At 41.1% G+C, this 20,163-nt stretch overlaps 1 protein-coding gene across 3 annotated transcripts in view; it reads right to left on the bottom strand.

Annotated features, from left to right (window-relative positions):
* Window positions 1–20,163, bottom strand: part of LOC115572764 (low-density lipoprotein receptor-related protein 8) — a 93,389-nt gene that overhangs the window by 6,703 nt on the left and 66,523 nt on the right. For all 3 annotated transcript variants that reach the window (XM_030403196.1, XM_030403199.1, XM_030403197.1), the window contains exons 8-15: window positions 19,383–19,502; window positions 18,693–18,818; window positions 11,306–11,477; window positions 9,344–9,571; window positions 6,655–6,773; window positions 6,109–6,248; window positions 1,670–1,811; window positions 723–875 (exon numbers count right to left, since the gene is read on the bottom strand). In XM_030403196.1, the coding sequence (XP_030259056.1) occupies window positions 723–875; window positions 1,670–1,811; window positions 6,109–6,248; window positions 6,655–6,773; window positions 9,344–9,571; window positions 11,306–11,477; window positions 18,693–18,818; window positions 19,383–19,502 (1,200 nt within the window). The remainder of the gene's footprint in view (window positions 1–722; window positions 876–1,669; window positions 1,812–6,108; window positions 6,249–6,654; window positions 6,774–9,343; window positions 9,572–11,305; window positions 11,478–18,692; window positions 18,819–19,382; window positions 19,503–20,163) is intronic.

Here is a 20,163-nt window from a genome sequence, read left to right as displayed (position 1 = left end):
GGCTAGCACTTCACAAGAATAACTGCTAACTTCTGCTAACTGTGGTAGGTGTTAGTGTGCTTATTTAGCAATACAACTAACAGTCTGGGCTGTGAGCTTGTTACACCAGGGGAGTGTTGTTCTTGTTTACACGGCAAGCACAGGAGGTTTGTACTGCCAGGAGGAGGACAGAGCTAGCTGTTAAGCATGCTCACTCCAGTAGATGTCTTTTTAACACGGCACATAACATCAAAATGGATGATTCTTCACATTCTGTTGATGATTTTAGTTGATTTTTTAATGTTTTACACCAAAAGTCATATACATTGCTACTTTAATCCTGATCACAATTCAAGATGTTATTATTTTATTGTATGCATGTTCCTTTCTTCATTGTTTTCTTATTATTTCAGCTAATTTTATTTTCATTTTATCATTTTTATCTGACTGGAGGCCACAAGGCTTGGAGCATGAACAGAACACACTCTGGTAATAACAAAAGTTAGCACATGGGTCAGTGGATCACTAAATCTTCACACTTTCTTTGTTTTTGCTTTGTTGTCATCACAGTGAAGCACTTTGTAACTGTGGGGAAAAAGTGCTATGTAATAGATAAGAGCTCCCTTAAGTGAATCAGAATTTGATTATCTACACAGTAAGCACTGTGGCGCTCTGCCCGACAAATCCCTTTAGGTGCTATTGATTACTAAATAGTCTCAATTACAGCTCATAAACACGCTCACCTGGCACGCAGCCCCTCATATCAGGCCCCAGGTCCTGTCCGTCAGGGCAGGCGCAGGTGTATTTGGGCGAGTGCTCTGTAATCTGCGGAGCCTTAAGACACAAGTACTCACAGCCTCCATTGGCCACACTGCCCAGATTACAGCTGTCTGGGCCTGGAGACAGTGACGGGGAGAAAGAGAGAGACATGGAGAATTACACAGTTATGGTTACATAAATAAGATTATCACTTATTCAACATGGGGAGACTGCAGAGAGTCAGAGAGAGAGGAGAAGTTTATTGTTCCCCGCTGCGAACTCTACTGCATTCCCTTTCAACAAAGCCCATTATATTGAATAAACAAAGTCTCAAAGAATAGACAGAATAAAATGTGACAACATGCAGAAAGTTGCTGTAAATATTAAGCAGTTCCTGTGCTACAGTGTTGGGTTGCAACTCCACTGCATTCAACCTACAGCCTTGTTTAGATACGCTTTAGGAAAAACAGGAATGGATCATGATTGAAGTGGCAAGGCAAAGATAAAACACAGCGAAAGATTAAAATAGATATGGGCACGGACTACGCACTGGAAGGGAGAAATTAGATGACACATACAGGCAGAGATAGATATGAACACTGACACACAAGAAAGGAAATACACAGCCATCACATTCATGATTAGGAGCCCTGTTCAGCTCAGCTCAACTGGATTGTCCTGTTAGAGAAAAATCGGGTTGGAGGCAGGGCTTTGACAGATGTGTGAATGTACCGCTGCTCCCAATGCTTTGATCGCTCCACCACAGTCACACGCCTCAATATCATTTATTCATGGGTCTGGAGTATACGTGGTTGCAGAGATGTGACTAATACAATCACAGCGAGGGGAGCAAAGTGAACAGAGACAATGAGACGTGCACACACACACACACACACACACACAGTCTCCCTCACTCATACTGTACACACACCTGGCGGCTGGCGGAGCTGGTGGAAGACCACAAGGTCATGGGGGTCGTTGAGGTTTTCAGCCAGCGTGTGGACGTCCTGACCGCTCAGCCTGTTGGCCATGAAGACGGCCGCCCTGTCTCTGTCTGTCCAGTAGATACGATCCTGAAACACAGGGGAGATAATTGATTTAACAAAACATAACGAGTTAGTCGGGGTTGTATTGGGCTTTCACCCGATAGCACGTTCTGGCCACCAGCCAAATTCAAACAGCTCGGGCAGTGGTAACCTCTGAAGGACAGAGCCTCACTCTCTGCAATATACTGTTTAAGAGGATGTATACTTTATGGCTTTGCAAGTGCAATGTTACAATCCTTGGCATGTTTTTTTCTCATATCATTCATTGTACTTGAAGTTTGACTTGGGGTGGATTTATTGATGATGATACAGGTATTCATTCTGTTGAGTTTGTTGGTTGTATGCAGTCCAGTCACCTTGACTTGTTGGTCTTTGCTAATTTCAGTCACTCAGGGGTGACAATGTCTGTCGGTCAGCCCACCAATTTTTATTTGGTCATTTTCTGGTTAGTAGAGTATGAATCCTACAGTGTGGTACTTCATGTCTAGTGCTAATCAGAATAAGGAAAGCATGCTTCCATGCTAACCTCATGCTACAAACTTTAGGCACTTTAACATTGTAAATTACTAATCAGGGCAGGGCCTTTCTGTGTGGAGCTTGCATTTTCTCCTCGTTTGCACGTGTTTCCTCCTGGTGCTCCAGCTTCCTCACACAGTCCAAAGACAAGCAGGTTAATTGGTGACAAACTGCCCATTGGTGTAATTGTATGCTTGAATGGTTGTTTGTCTCAACGCCTCAGCTCTGTGATAAACGAGATGAACTGGCGAAGGGACCCCTGTGTACAGCCTTACACAGCAGCTAGCAAGGCTACAGACTCCTAATCTTGTTGCATCAAGAATTCCAATGGATGTCAATCTTGGACTTAATCATGCTTTCCTCAACACTTCTGTAAATGTGTTTGATTTGATGTCATCCTCCTTGTGATGTCAAACAAAATCAACGAAAGCTAAAAAAGCATTTTGAAGAAACAATAATACACCAAAATGAACTAAAACAGCCGGTAAATTAGGTTCAATTTGATAAAGACTGCAATAAAATGCGTTTATGTTCAGGTGAAGCAAAATGAGTGAATGAAACACAAGGAACAACAGAATAAAGTATTCAGCAAAGCGATGGGATTCACAGGTCTAACAGCTGGCTCAGAGCACTCACACGTCTGATTTTTGGAGGAAAAACAATGGCGAGATAATTAGCACAAGTGAAATATGCACTGATAAATATTTGTTGCCACACAGTCTTATTCATTATCTCTTGCAGAAGAGCATGTTAATTTGGCTTTTGTTGTAGAATATGAAAGAGTGCATCAAGGAACTGCATATTCAGGGTTTAATGGTAACTTAGACAAATTTTAATTCAGCTGGAGCAGAAGTACAACAACAACTCTAGCAACAAACGGCAAGCATGTTATAAATGGGACCTCTGGTTTTATTTTTCGAGGTTTCTAGTGTATGCATATCATTACTGATCTGTTGCAGTGTTACGTCTTCAATCATTAAAACACATCCTATTTACTATCGTAGCTCAGAGGCACATTTAAACCCCTCTTGTTTTTTATTAATTGATTTGTTTGCTTTGTTTCCCCCTAGTTCACTTCCTCAACAGTTGTCAAACTGGAGCTGACATTTTTTGCAGTTGCCTTAGAAACGACGGGCTAATCTCCTGTGAGTGTGTTTGTCTTTGTGTTGAGTCAGTCATTGAGTCAGAAAGAGATGGTAATGTGATGTGCACTGCAACAAGCCCCACTCAATAGTGTGTGTGTGTGTGTGTGTGTGTGTGTGTGTGTGTGTGTGTGTGTGTGTGTGTGTGTGTGTGTGTGTGTGTGTGTGTGTGTGTGTGTGTGTGTGGGGGGGGGGGGGGGGGGGGGGGGCCCAGGTGTATGTTCAACATCCCGAACAAGAAGGTCACCTTGTAGTCACAACAGGGGCAGAGAGCAGAGGAGCCCCCGATCGATCATGTATTGCACTGGGGGGCATTTATCATCGTTTCTGTGAGTTACACTACAGAGCTGCCAGCGGGGTGGACCAGCAGCAGAGTTCACTGAGAAAATCCTGAAGGTTATGCTTTGGACGGCTTAACTCTCGGGTTATTTTCATTTTCTAAAGGTTAAAACTATGACAACATTTTTCTTTAGCAGGTATGGGATGTAACAGTAATCCACTTTAGTCCTGTACTTACATACACATTTTGAGATATTAATGAATTCTGATGAATGAGTCTCTTGTTGAGTAGATCAATTTCATGTTACTCTATACTTACTACCAAAATAGTTCCAGCTTGCTCCTCCTGGACGAGCTGCAACATTAAAATGCTGCTTACATATTAAGGCCTCATTAATCAGTGTTGGGCACGTTATTTCTAAAACGTTATGTATTACATATTACTATCATTTCAAAGTAATATGTTTCTTTACATTTTCATTGTCTGTGCAGAGTATTGTGTTGCACAACTTCTTTATTACCAAAATAACTGCAGAAAGACAAGTGGGCATTATACATACAGACGAGGATTATATTATTTGCTACTGTAGCTGCAGATCAACCACGTCTCTGTTGACTATAAACCTTTTATTATCATTCAAAACGTATTGTTTATCGTCATTATCATGTATGTTTTATGTTCAGCTGTGTTTGGAAAAATGAAAGGAAAATAACGCCTCTCACTGCTGTCACTCTGACCAGAGCCGACAGGGAGCTGTTCTCCAGGGACTGTCATGGGGGGAAAACTAAACAGAGAAATGTGGGGACACTGAGCGATGGACTTCACAGGACAATACTCAAAACTTGCATTAATTTGATGAAAAAGCGCTTTTGATCATTTGATCATTGGACCCTTGCAGATTAAAGGAATGCAAATTATTGAAGAATGGACACAAATTCTGACTTTATGACCGCTTCAAAATTAGGGAGTCACCACTTTTTCCGGTCCCCATTGCTTACTGTGCTGGCAAATCAAAATTAATTATTCATCAGTTCCTTTAGACTTCGCACGTAAGATGAACTGAATGACTGAATTGTGGAGAATCTAAATGATCTAACCATGTATATCATGTCCATATCGACAAGTTTAAACACTTATATCATTATGCAAATCTTTGAATGACCTGGCGGGTCTTAAGTTGGGGAATAATATTTCATGATTATAATAAACAGCGTGACATTAGATCACTGAAGGGTCATTCTGGAAAATGTGTACTTTTACTTTTGATACTTTTACTACTTTTAACTGATAATACCTAGTTTCACAGTTTCTTACCATCTTTACAACAAACTTAACTGACTTGCAAAATTAGGTTTTAAATTGACACACTATACATGTGATTCATGGCACAATTCACACTGGATCGAAAATGTATTTCTCTCTCTTCACTGAGGTCTTTACAATCCAAAATTAGGTGACATGGGGCACACCAGAAGGGGTGTGACTTCGCCTCTCAATTGGTAATTCCAGGGCGCTGTCCGTGGTGCTGAAGTAAGAGACGTAGAGTAGAGTAGAGTTGTACTTATGTCCTTATGACAGTTTGGTCTACGATTTATAATATCCTTGAAATACTCTGTAAGGACCAAAGAGACACACTGCTGACACACTAATTCTTATAATTTTTTTTTTATCATGTCGCAGAGTTGAGGTTTCTTTATTCTGCTGCTATCGAAAGAGGGGCAACTGAATCTAAAAACAAATGTGATTCAAACCTTAGTGGATATTTTCAAAAACCTGTGCCTGTAAATGAAACCTGTATCTCTGCTCCCACTGAGACTAGTTCCCTTTGAGAGGAGTCCCACTGGGGAATAGGCCGCTTGGGTGATGTCATTAATATCCATCTGGAACAGGCTGGGACATTGCTGCAGTGGAAACAACAGAGACATCCCAGATAACTATTACACATTGCGCACACAAGCACACACGCAGGCACGCACACACACACATAAGAAACCTTAAGGCAGCAGATTTGCAGGATGGCTTGGCACAAAACCAGATTTAAATTTCTGTGATGGACATATCACACACACAGACACGCTGGCTGATGACCAACAGCATGAGTGTGTGGGTTGCTTGGGGCTGCTCTTTGCTCCCTCATAGCTGTCTTCTGTTTAGTATGCTCTGCTAGTCAATCAAGGGAATACACAAGGATACACGTGCACGCATATGCGCGCACACACACTGAGCATACAGTAAATTGAATTAAACAGTCATTACACTCAAACTCCCAGTCACACCGCAGGCCCCTGTGAGGCTGGAAACAGATGTAGATATGATGAGATGTGGGAGACTCGATGATATCAAGAACAACCGCCTGAAATCACTGAAATGTGTCACACACACAAACCTCAAAAACAGCCAGAGCGTAGGGGTGTCCCAGTCTCTCTGCAGATGACATGTGGGTCCGGCGGTGAGCTCCGTTAAGGTCCACGCTGGCTATAAGGTGCAGCTTCGAATCCACCCAGTACAAGCGCCTGTTGGCTACATCTAGGAATCAACACGAACACATACACACACACATCAATAGGACTTCCCCAAGCCTGAGTAGAAATTGATTGTCTTTGCGGTAAGCACTCGTGGACTCTGACCAACAAATCCCTTTAGGTGATATTGATTGCATTTTAAAATGTCAGATTCTCACGATTACACCAGTGCACGTTTTACTGTGTCGATCTATAACTTCTTAAACACTTCAAATATCGCTCAAAAGCAACTGTGATAACTTTACAAATCAATTTATTTGCCATCATTTAACATTTACCATTCCTATTTCAATCACTTTTGACCTTTACCTATATACCACATTAATCAACACACAATGATTGCCAGACACGTGTGAAATAAAGCACTGTGTAGCATTATGTATGGACAAGAGTTGAAAAACAGCTCTTACCTAGAGTGATGCCATTGGGCCATTCAATGTTATCTGCCACCAGCACCTGTCGGTCCACTCCATTCATCCCGGCCTTCTCTATCTTGGCTCTCGTGCCCCAGTCCGACCAGTACATGAAGCTGGATTGAACAAAGGAAACATTGTTATTGTGTTATTATGGAGTGTTCATGTAGTGGTGCTGTGGTCAGCAAGAAATGTGAAAGCAAAAACTTCATTGTGCACAAGAGACACTTGTCCATCACTTGTCTGGAGTTTGACAGTTTTTTGTCGACGTTTTCAGTTTCTGTAGGCGTTGCTCTGCACTTTGTGCGGCTGTCACATAACAAAGACACTGCTACCAGACACCGGGGGGGTGTGATTTAATGACTTTATGCCACAGTTTTTTGGGTACTAACGAGTCACAAAGAATCCTTCTATATTTATTCTGAGGAATGCACCAACATTTCTACACAGGCAAGATGATGACAGAAAAGCAGTGCATATGCAGTGTGCAGCCTGTGGAAAACTCCTGTATAAAACTGCCAAAAATAGGACAGGTGAATGTCAATTTTTTTTTAAATAGCTTTGAAATGATTTTCCACCACAGACTGCACACTGCAGCAGAGCCGATACTGTATCTGATTTGATGTCTGGGAATATCAGCTGTAAGATTTGTGGAAATGTTGTTTTTAGAAGGGCAGAGAGACTGCAAGAAATGTCTGTTAATAACTACTAGTGTGTAACAAAACCACATTAGTGGAAGAAACAAGGACAACTGCAGCGAATCAAAAGATATGTGCTGTCCATTCAGCACCAGGAAGCCTTCACACCAGTCAGATTACCAGCAATGCAGTGATGGAATCATCCTACATACGAATTCACTCACTTCTTCACTGTTCTGCTTGAATTTGTGTTTTTCCCAACATTTTGTAGCTTACAGTAAACTGAGTCCATTGTTGAAGCAGATTCTAATAAGATGGTTTACATACTTATTTTCATTTAATTCAATCACTGACCTCTCTAATGAGCTCCAACATTATTATTTCCTCATATACATTATTTGACTTTTGTCGGGAGGAGTACAAAATGTTTATTGGTTTTGTCATTGTCATTATCCGAAACTTGCACTTCTCTTGCTTTCCAAATCCAATTATGTCATAATTGGAAGCAGCGTGTTCAATTGAACTCTGCGGCTGTGCATTAGTGTAAGTACTCTGCTAAATGGAAAACAAGCAAACTTCTTCAGCCATGGCTCTGATTTGTGCTAGGCTTAAACCAAACCCCAAGTGTTTAAACCACCACGTTCAAGAGGTGTTATTGTACGAGCTGAATGGTTATTGGGCAATATCAGTCAGCAATCACAGCAGCAGAATACACAGTGATTTACACCGTCATTGCTATGTAAGTGCGTATTACTGACATTAAATGAATTTTCCTGCGAAGACAAAAATCGTTTGGCGTCACGGTAAGGAATCTGTGCCTTCCGGATTCCCGCTGGGCAGTTATGATGGGGTCTGTAAATGTGCAGAAAATCTCACTGCGTGTACGTCTCGGTTCAGGCAGTGTGCTTGTTTATTTCTGGTTTATTTTTGTGCCTGTTTGTGTTCATCTGTGTTTGGATCACCAGAAAACAAAAGCTACAGAAGCACAGGCTGGCACAAATTCATAAAGCTCCTCAGATTAGGAACCATCATCTAGGACAGAATTCTGAAAAAAACAACAACTACTGAGTCAGGATGCTAAATGGGTCACAGGCTTGTTACCCCCGAAGCCCACATAAAGAAACAAGAGTTCTCTAGTGTTCATCATTAGACAGGCCCCAGATGTGTATTCAATCCCTGGGTCTCTGGATGAAATCACTTAACAAATCTCTATCTAGGGTCATTGACCTTCATCTTCAATATTATAGAACAGGGGGGAAAAAAGGATCAGTATGATGTCTGCCAGCTTGTTCAAGGAGATACAGAGGAGGGCAGCACATATAAACTCAGTATGACATCGCTTTATGCTGACATACTGTAAATTGTTATGGAAATTCGTAGCATGCAGATTAGTAATTAGCATACTTTTAGACATTAGCGATAAACTCTGCAGATCAGTGGATGTTAGTGTTATTAAAACAATCAACAGAAATCAGCGTTTTTTCTGCTCATCTCAACCATATCACTTAATGCGGTTAATGCTTGGTATCTGGTTTCAAGCAAGTTGGGCATTACAGCCGTCGCAATCTTGTTTTTGAGGGGCTAGAAGTGACCATATTTGGGCATGATGTGGATGTGGAGCTGGGGAGGGTACCTTGATTGGATCTGACTTAGATCCTGAGGATACACTGTCAAATACATGCCCAAAACCATACCCTGCTTTATTGTCTATTTTACTCTAAATGGGATCATGATTAACAAAATTAACAGCATTGTGTTGAAGAAGACTTGAAACTAGCAATTGAGACCATAAACTCCTGAGGAAACTGATCAATAATGTAATGAAACAAGTGAGAAGTAGGTTAATTTTCTCGTAAGCTTACATACTATTAGACTTATTTTTGACACCAATGGAGTCGCCCTCTGCTGGCCTTTTTAAAAGACTGCAATCTAAAGGCACATTCAAACCCAGAAGCCCTGTAACTATTCTATTTATACAATAGTTTAAAGGCACATCTATTAACTTCCGGGACAAATAAAGACAACTACACACATCTTCTCCTCCTTACCCGTCGTGGGGATCCAGCGCTATGGCCCGGGGCTCACTCAGGTCAGTGTTGATGAGAACGCGTCTCTTAGTTGCGTCCACCGAGGCCACAGAGATGGATTTGTCTCCGGAGTCGGCCCAGTACAGGTTGTGCTGGAGCCAGTCCAGAGCCAGACCCACGGGGGTCTGCAGGTTTGAATCCACCAGTGACACCTGCTGGGAGGGGTCGCTGGCCTCGTGGATGAAGGCACTGCAGGGCAAGGGTGATAAAGGGAGAGCAGGAGGAGAGGGTATTTGAGGGGAGGAGAATGTGGAAGTCATAATCTACAGCAAGCCAGACGTTATTGCAAAATCAATGTGCAGTGGAGGGATGTTGATTACCTGGAGGGGTTCCATTTTGTGATAATGAGTCTGAATACACTCTATTTCTTATTACATGCCACCCTAGCAAATAGATTTACACTTGTAAAACATTTGTGATTTCATTATAAGCTAAAGCATTTTAAAAACTTTTCCCAAAAAGTAGTAACTGTACCTATAAAGGTTACTACAACCACAAATCCGGCGTTAGCCTTAATGTCATATTAATACGATAAACTGTGAGTGGATATAAAAATGTATGCACACAGACAGGACAGTGACAGGACAAATGATTTGCCTAAAGATGATATATCATAACGACGGCAGAGTGTCTGCACTGTGCTGTTAAGCGACTGCAGAGTGGAGAGTTGGACTGGTGTGTAAGCTGTAGCCTCGGGCCATGCGCTTAGCAGGTTCATCCGGGGGTTAGCGTCCTTCTTAGGTGGACCACTTATCAGAATAGACAAGGCCTAACTCAGGGGTTGCCCTGCGCGCTAATGATTTGGCCCTGGCAGAGGTGAGGTGAGGGCCGGGCAGCTGTGCTCCCCGAACAGGAATTTCAATTTCATTTTCCCCAGAGATCTTTTTTCTTAACATCCATTTTATAAAGAGAACACAGTGCTCCAATTAAAATACACTCATGGGAGAAAACGTAGCTGGGATAACAATAGGAAGGGTGGAGTTAATCTGAAATAATAGCAGGCTTGAGCCATCAAGTCAGTGGATTCAATTTCAAGAACATCAGAAGACTGAACAAATGGATGCTCAGTACGTCAAGACCATGGGATTCATGTCAGGGCGCCAGAATATACATCGCAGTTAGTTAGTTTTATTTTTTTGTGGTAACAGCTAAAAGCTTCAGATGCTCCTGTGGGTCATCTTTGAGCTGCCTTTGTCCTCTCTGCTGTCACAGTTTCACACAAAGCATAGGGACATGGACTTCATTGTGCATTCAGGTGCACTTCAAAGTCAGAAATCTGTATTCGAATGGCCACAAAAGTTGTTTGAATGGAAACGTTTCACTTCAGCATTTTTAATAATTAGATGCTAAAATCATAACAGTAATACACTTGTTTCTCCCTAAGCAGATTTTAACCAGAAATCTCTAAAACCATTTAAATCAATTCCTAATGTAAACATATTTTTAATGATACTCTGGGTCAATAATCAGTTCTAGTTCTCTCAGAAATTCCAAGCAGAACAGTCTGTGACTGAAATATTCACAACTGATATTGCTACTTGTGAGCCAAAAATCGATTCGGATTTGAGAGAGTCCAATCCTGCAGTTCTTAGGAGTCCAATACCAAGTCAAATGAGTTCCTACACTCAAGCTTTTCTATAGCTAAATAAGGCATACTGTGTAGTGAGGCCTTGGTTTATGTATGTAGCCTCTGTCTCTGTCTGAAACTCTGGTTTTAAAATAAAGGTTAAGATTGCGATCTAAATTAAAGCGCTCCAGCCGTACCCTGCTGACCAATAGTGGTGCCACGCAGTGAAGCGTAGATCCTCGTTTAAAATCAATTCTAATCAGGTTGTGTTTTTGACAATGTTTTTGAATTTAAATTAGATTAGTGATAATGACTCCCGTTACAGCTCCTCACTAAACTGTCTGTTCTTGGTTTACCTGTAGATCTTCCGGTGAAAGCGATCACACCAGAAGATTCGATTGTTGGCCACGTCCAGGTCCAGAGCCACAGCGTTCTTCTGGGTGGACACCACCTGGCTGTAGTCCCTCTTCACCAGGTCGATGCGCCGGATCTCATGTCGGTTGGTGAACAGCAAGTAAGGGCTCTTCCCTGTGCACAAACCAGAGAATATTCAAGGCTCTGCATTTGTACAGAAATCTTGGCCTATGGGTGAGTTTAGCCAGCAGAAATTTACAGTCACAGTCACAGTGCAAAGCAATTTAGAAAAGGGGCTGAGCTAGGATCAATAGATTGCTAGTAAGAGGAATAAATTGTCGGTAGGTGGAGGTTGGATGTGCTTCAATAATGACCAGTCAAATAGGCTTTGACAATTTGGTAAAGTGCCAAACCGACCTGTAGCAGAAAGCTGCTCTCGTTCAGGAGCTGCAGAGATCTTCCATACGCAGCACCTTTTTCTTTAATTAATTAAATTCAAGTGTAGTGTAATAAGTAAGTTTAATCTTTAAAACTTCAAAACGCACTCTGAGGAAACGTGGTCTAGATTAAGCCTGGATTAGAAATAAGAAATAATTGCAGTGCCCACACATCTGTCAATATTAAAGAAAAAATATGGAACATTTCTCTGCTGTAAAGAGGCAAACAAGAAGAGGATGGCACTAAGCCTGAGAGATTGTTTTTTCAGCACACCATTATAAAGGTTTTTTGTGCTGCACTCAGGATGGTTGACCACGATGGGAGAAGCTGCGTGTCAGGGAATGATGTGGCCTGTTCTCTACAGTAATAACGCCAAGGCTTCACCAGAGTCAAAAAGCCTTGAAGCTTAATGCGCTGCACATTTGTAGCACAGGAGTCGATACTCTAAATACCATCTTTGGACATAGATGAATAACACAACAAAGCTTGTGTGATACGGCTCAATATCCTCCTCTAACAAGAGTAAGGGGACAATAATCCTTCATTAAAAACTGCTGAATAGTAGCTGTATTGATCAGCGTGTCTGTATGCATCATTAAGTTGTACGCTCCTTATTATCGTCTCCTTGCAGATATAGATCAGAAGTACCTTAGCATTCGGCTGCACCGCTTTGAACAGCAAGCTGTCAACTTTCACACAGGCGGTGGAACTAAATAGACATGAATGTGCGCGCGGACTGGAAGACGAGAATTGTCAGTCAGTTCCTCGGAGAGCTGACAAACAACCTTGAACAAAGTTAAATCAGACAGATATCTTGTCCTTGTCTGAGCCACCCAATACAAACCAATAAGAATCAGTTACTGAGTTTCCTCAACAGACTGCGAGAAAATTTGACCCACAGAATGCAACAGAATAATGTTAATAGTGTCTGTGAGGCGGTTATGACTTGCAGGTCTCACCTGGCAGCTGAATGCATCTCAAATGCCATGTGATCACGTTAGATTAGATCTGCCATTCCCCATTCCATTTCCCATTTGATTTTATCAGTGGGAATTCTGTGACCACAATCATCCACGGCCATGCTAGCTGCTCTCTGAGGCTGTCCTGAGCTAAATGCTAACACCAGAATACTAACGTGCTTACAGTGACAGTGCTAACATACTGATGCAAATAGCAAAGATGTTTTGTTTACCACGATCACCATCATTGTTTATCATACTAACATTTGCCTATTAGTAATTAATGCACTGCGGCTGAATATGATTAATTACAAAGCGTTTAGTCATAGACCAAAGCACACTTTAAAAAAATACTGAATTAAGGTGTTTAAATTACATGTAAATTTGTATCTAATCTTATTATACAAGTTTAATGTTAAGGGTCATATTTATTGCAAAGTTTTGAGCCTGACAACAAATCAAATAACTAGATGTGTGATTTATTATTTGAGATGTAATAACCAATATGAGTTGCAAATACTTTTATGTATGTATGTCATTTTACAGCTGATGTGACTATGTTACTTTAACTTAAGCATTATAAATGAATAGAAAATGTACATGGAATTAAAATACTTAAAGGTATATGTATGATGTGTATGAACTTTTGTTTAAAACATCATCAAATAATTAATTTTGTTATGTTATGGTATCACTCTCCTCCAGCATTCCCCCCAGCGTTTCCCCCATCCCGGTCATGAGAACCTCCCCCCTACTGGTAGTCCAAACCTCCTGTGCTCTTGATGCAGACAACACCGAAATTTACCCTGTGCTAAGAAATTCGAGTATAGACCACAAGCTGCACCGCTAACTGAGCTAACCAGCTAACGGCACATCCAGCTCTAAGCTGTTAGGAGTTAGTCTGTTGATATGCTGCTCCTATTGGTCCAGAATATAAATTCAACATGTAGCAAGTTTTTACATATTGCACCAAAACATTCTTCTGAGGGTATTGGACGAACATTTGGTCACATGATGATGCTGGATCACAGGGGTCACCAACCACCTGTACAAAATAATCAATCCAGAGATGTGCATTAATGTGTGAAAATGTGTAATCAAAATAGTTGATGAGATGTTTCATTTTAAACCGCAAATGCAAACCTCTTTGTGGCTCCAAAAGAGATGCAGGGCATCAACAAAGCTACAATGATCAAACTCTGGAAAGCGTGAATGTCTTTAAAAATGTCATGGCAATCCATCAAATCTCAGTTGGCCGACCAACATTGCCCATTCTTAGAGCTATGCTGCTAGCATGGCTAAAAATACATATTTGCTTTCAGCCAAAGAGCAATAGAGGAGGACTGCAGTGGATATTTGAATACTTGAAAAAGAAAAACACACAATAAAAGCACAAAATGGGAAAGAAAGCTGGAAACAGATCCCTGATATGACATCACGCTGTCAAAAGATTCACTTCAGGTAGAGACTGTGTTTGTCATGCTACAGTATTACCACTCAGTCCTATTAACACTGAGCACCTACCTCACTGTGTCCTTCTTTCCTTTTGGGTTCAATCACACCTATTTTTAGAGCTGTCCACACCAGGATAAGGTCACCTAGAATGCATTTTAATTAGCCCCAAATATGAACAGAGGCTTTTATATTATCATGACTTTATGTTTGGATCCTTATAATTCTGGCAGAAAAAAAAAAAAGCCCAGTGGGTGACAGTTACATCAACAATGTGTGCCTGCAGGGAGGGTTTTATCAGTCTGGTTAGCAACGACAGCCCACCTTTGTCTTGTAACATCTATATTGAGCCTGGTTTCATTCTGACACTGCATGGTAATAGGATGGCAGCTGCAGCCGGCTATCTCTAGAGGCAGATATGATATTCTCTCATTAATGGCTCGCTTGCCTCGGTTTCCCTTTTGACAGTCTGTGTCGTAGCCTCTTTGTAGTATCCTGCACATTCCCGCTCTCCTTCCTTTTCCAAGCCCAAAGCCTGAATGATGACAGTGATGTTCAGGACTAAGCGTTCTCAAGAACTGGCCATTACAATGACAATATATCCAACCCATCTAAAGAGGAAAATGGCCCCCTGTTGGTTTTATGGGCTGTCACAGCAGCTGCAGTTTTCATTGCCTCAAAACCAAGCGGTGGAACTGCTGCAATCACTGAGATTTGGCTTTTTGACACAAGGCCAGACACAGAGCTCTCTCCTGGCCACAACAAACTGATAGCAAACCCACGGGCCAGTCATGCACACAGTAATACACGAGTGAAGACAGAGGCTGGGGGCAGATACAGTCCAAACACATATACAGTGTGCACAAATGCAAACACACACACACACACACACACACACACACACACACACACACACACACACACACACACACACACACACACACGAGAGCTCAGCTCGATAGGAGCTCAGTTTAATTGAGGCAAATGAAATCACAACATTTGACAGCCACTGGGACCGAATCACCACATTTCATTTGACTCACTGTTTCCTGCCAATTAAATAATGAACATTTTGGAGGCAAATGAAGTGTAAACACATAAACTGGCCTCTCTCTCTCTAATCCTCTTGCTCACAGCTCTTGGCCATAGTTGGAGGTCAAAGAAAATTAATTGGCCTCCAAGCAGTTCACTTTGTTCTCCACTAGTCTAACAACTGTTGTCCACAAGCCTGACGGAGACCAGATTCAATCTGTTGTAATTAGCCTCCACCATGACTCAGCCAGGTACCCCCGAAGAGTTGCTACACCTAATTAGAAGTGTTCAGCATGGTTGAACACGTCAGTCTGTCACTCATGAAACTGTCTAATGGGACGGGACAATGGAAGACACATTTGGCCTGTGTGTGTGGTTGCCTTGATGATGCCTGATTTTTTATTTCTGGATTTAGCAATTATGTCAAGCGAGTGCAGAGCCATGATAAGAACCTCACAGCAGAAAGATGTTCGTGATTATGTGATGACGATGGCTTGACTCTGTGGCAGAAGAGCTGGGAGTGAAGTGTTGCATTAGTGTTGCACGGTAAACCGATACTCGAAAGGTACCGCGGTACCCAGCCGTTAAGAACAATACTTTTTCACGTTTTATTAGTATCTGTACTTTATGAACTAGGTGCGACAGTGGGGCAGCGTGTCTGTGTGCAGCTTCTTTCTGCTTCCTCACTGCTTGCAGACAGAGTGGGCGTGGTTTCACGGTGACAGACAGACAGAGCAGAGCGAGACAGACGTGTTGGCTCCTTTGGTTATTACGGATTTAAAGCATCATTTACAGAAGGGCCTTGTGGTGTCTGTGGGCTTGCCCTTACTCTCGGAAACGTAAGCAAAATATTTCCATATTTCGCTCCGTGCATCTGCTTTTTCAACGAGCCTAGGACGGTCGGCAGGAGCACTCATGCCACTTTCAGCTGACAGACATGCAGACTTGTTCAAAGAGTTCAAAGAGCTGCAAGTTAGCGATAGATAACGTTAAATATCCCCCGGATGGAAGTCAAGCGAACTTTTTCACCGTCAGAGTTGCAGGAGGCAGTCAGGGGTAAAGCTAACTGTTTAACAGTCCGATGTGGTTCCACACATCTCTGTATGCCAGTGGTCCTCAATGCGGCCCAGGGGCCGCCTACATGTGGCCCCGGAACTGTTTTTATTATCATTATGTTATTGTTATCACACTGGTAACATGAACTTCACCATAACATGCGCTGGTGTTCACAAGTATGCTGATCAACAACACCACTTATAAATGATCTTTTTTAAGTCAATCAGTACTAGTAATATAATCATAGCATGTACATTTTTGTCAATAATTTATAATATATATTGTAATTTATATGATTAGAAAATTAGACCTCCACCAGGTCTGAGTCATTTGTGTTGTACTTTAGTGCACTAATGTAGTTTGCAGGCTAATAATCCAGGGTTTGAACTTTATCAACATGATATGCAAATTGCAAATTTCCCCTTTGTGCGACGAATAAAGTATTATCTTATTATATGAATTGCCAGACTTACAGTTAATGTCATTTATGTTCATTATTTTTATGCAGAATAAAATTGTAGTTAATGTGCTGTTAATTTTTTTCTACTACAAGCACTGAGCTTTTAAAAGAAAAAGAGGTTATTAATAATCTCTGAGAGCAAACAAGACAAATGAACAAAACAAGAAGACACTTGTCTTCTTGGATACAGAAGCTATAAAGCTCAGCAGCTTTTACAAAATTTGTATTTTTATTTTGACTTTTGAAGTGTTTTAATAAAAAAAAAAAAAAGAAATAAATCATTTTAAGTTCCACATTCTATCATCTGATATTTTATTCCTTTACTTTTGATGATGTTCTAGTTTTCTGCCGTGGTATCGTTTCAGTATCGGTATTGAGATATTTCAGGCAGGTATCGTACCGAAGTCATAATTTTGGTATCATGACAACACTATGTTGCATTCATGAGTGACGCAATATCTTGAGAGAATGTCTTGTTTTCAACAGCCCAACACAGCTTTTTAAACTTTAACGGGATATATCATTACATCGCTAAACTGGTTTTAACAGCAACTATGTAGGTTATAAACTACATAGATATAAATTATTGCTGATCCTCATTTTCAGCCTCTAAATAGGAACCCTTGACTTCCATCCTGTTATCTAATATCCTGCTCACACATAAGCAGATATTTCCTAAATCTAAGCTTTTTCAATGAACCCTTCGTACACACGTAAAACAGCGTTTGAGGCCACTGAAAAGGTAGCTTTTGGAGAACTCTGTCCAAGGTGAAGTTAGTCGACACACCAGTTTCACGGTTTATGTCCGGACAACCAAAACAGATTTTTGCAAATGTGAAGTGAATGTGCTGTGATGTTGAATTACTTGAGTTTGTGCAGTGACTGAATGGATGTTGTTGCTTGACATTATATTCAGAGTGACACAAACGTACATTGATGATATAATAAACTAAAAGATGGTATAACTAAGCAACCAACCAGAGTATACAATCTGCCTCTGGGGGGATTTTTTCTGAAACAGTGCTTATACGCTTGTCTGGACAGATATTTTCTTTAAAACTCTGTTTGCTAAAATACCCATGTAGGTGTTGACTAGACCTCACACACCCTGCATGGTTGAACACTGTGATCCAACAAAGGCTGCAACCAACATTTATTTGCGCTACCAATAAAATCTGCCGATTATTTGCATAATCAATCATTTGGTCTATAAACTGTCAAAAAATTGTGAAAAACACTCATCACAACTTTCTAGAGCCTAAATTAAGGCATTCAAATGGCTTTTTTTGTCCAACCAATAGTCCAAAACCCAAAGCAATCTTGATTTACTTCCATTTTATGCAATGTATGGAGTCACAGGAGAAAAAAGTTCCATAATGGCACATCAAAAGGTGCATAGCCTAGGCAACAGAGTTGACAATGCAAAATTACTCTACATAAGTAACAGTCAAGTAACAGTCATCCATATGATTCCCATCCATAGTTGCATACTACAATGCGATTAATGTATTAGTTGGCTGATACTGACCGATCACAGATATATATCGGAATCTGCATTCAAGTTGTGTGAAAACTCCCTTTAACAGATTATTATACAGAAAAAGATGCTTGTTTTGATTTATAACTATTAAACTCCAAGTGAAGTTTACTGTTTCCAAAAAGTGCTGATGGAGAGCAAAGTGTTCTTGTTTGTTAGTTAACATTTTAGTTAGCCATTTCTGATGCATTTCTAACAAATTAAGCTTTTAAAAAGTGATAGAGATGTGTCCCCAGCGTCCCCAGTGTAAATTACACTTGTGTTTACTATCATAAATGACAAAAAAAATCAACTAATCTTTACATGTACGAAACTGGAACCAGTAACTGTTTGACATTTTTGTTTAAAAAAATGACTGTAATGATTAATCAATTATAAAAAATATTTGGCGATTCATTTTCTTTCCATCAACTAATTTTCTTTGTATTGACTAATCATTGCAGCTCCCGACTCACCTTCTGCCTTGCAGGTCTTGGTAACAGGGTCCATCTCATAACCTTCATAGCATTCACACTTAAAATCCCCCTTGTAGTTAATGCAGATCTGGCTGCAGGCGTCTGGGTTCTCACACTCGTCAATGTCTGCAGGGAGAAGAGGCAAGAGGAGTTATCAATCAACTGAGAGAGACACAGCCAGTGACTAATTCACCCTCATGAGCTGCACTCGACAACTAAATTCTCAAAATGGAAATGATTTTTGGAGCATTATGGCTGTAATGGATGTGTAAATATGCACATATATAACTGCCAGTCCTGGAGAAAGACACAGACATGCCGTCATTGGCAGTTAACAGGAGGAAAGAAGTCGAGAGCGAGACAGGGCGTGTCCCTGTCGACCTCTCTGTTCTGATTCCTTCTAGCACATCTCAGGCTTTCTTCCTCGGGTGTGATGGGGAAACGTTAGTGTTAAAAGGATGGGGAAGGGTGTGAAGGACATAGTGTGTGTGAGAGAGAGAGCAGTGTGACTGTGCTCGTTTCCCTGTGGGAGTGACAGGCTGGGCACACTAAACAAAGACAGACAGCTAGAGAGCTGAAAGCAGCCCAAAGCAATACACACACACACACACACACACACACACACACACACACACACACTTTTTCTTTAAATTTTTTAAAAATCTGTCTATCTAAAGTGTCTTTATTTACCACCACAAGTCTTTTTGTCCAGTAGCTGATAGCCAGTGGGGCACTGGCACTCGAAGCCGATCGGTCGGTCCATGCAGACATGGGAGCAGCCTCCGTTGTTGATCATACACTCATTCAGGCCTGGGAGAGAGAAAGGAAGCCAGTGGTCAAATGCAGCTAATCACAGAGGAGGTAGAGACATAATGGTCACCCAGCAGGTAATTTAAAAAGGTCTCATTTAATGTTAAATATCATAGAAAAAGGTGCAGGAGCAGAGGAATGGCCTGTGATATTTCATAAAGGTGCATAAATATGTGTGGCACATAGGTGGGGAAGAAATGGATATCATATTCATAATCTCCATTTGATCTTGGCTCTTGCACCCAGCTCTTTTCCATCCTTTTCAAATCCTTATCAGATGTTCTCACAAGTGAAAAAGGGAATCAAAGAGACACCACATCACACAAGGTAAGCCCTTAAACCGAGAATCAGGTCCATCGGCAGGGATATGAAATATGCGTGTAAAGGGGATTAATGCTGTGGACTGGGACTGTGAGATGCCCCCATAAGGATCTGTGACAGGAGTGGCTGAGGACATCTAAATTAAACAGACACAACCCTTAAATAGAAGCAGAGTGATGTAAAAACATCCGGAGAATAAAAAAAATAAAAGAAAAACACAAGATGTAAAAACACAACCACTCTCATTTAAATCTAGGTCAAAGCAGCTGGCACAAGGTTGGCACACAATAAAGGCAGTCAGATTTGATTGTGCTGCACTAAATGGCTTTCTCAATCAAAG

Source organism: Sparus aurata, chromosome 21 (assembly GCF_900880675.1).
Source record: "Sparus aurata chromosome 21, fSpaAur1.1, whole genome shotgun sequence".
Classification (NCBI taxonomy): Eukaryota; Metazoa; Chordata; class Actinopteri; order Spariformes; family Sparidae; genus Sparus; species Sparus aurata.
This window is presented reverse-complemented; position numbering and strand designations above follow the sequence as displayed.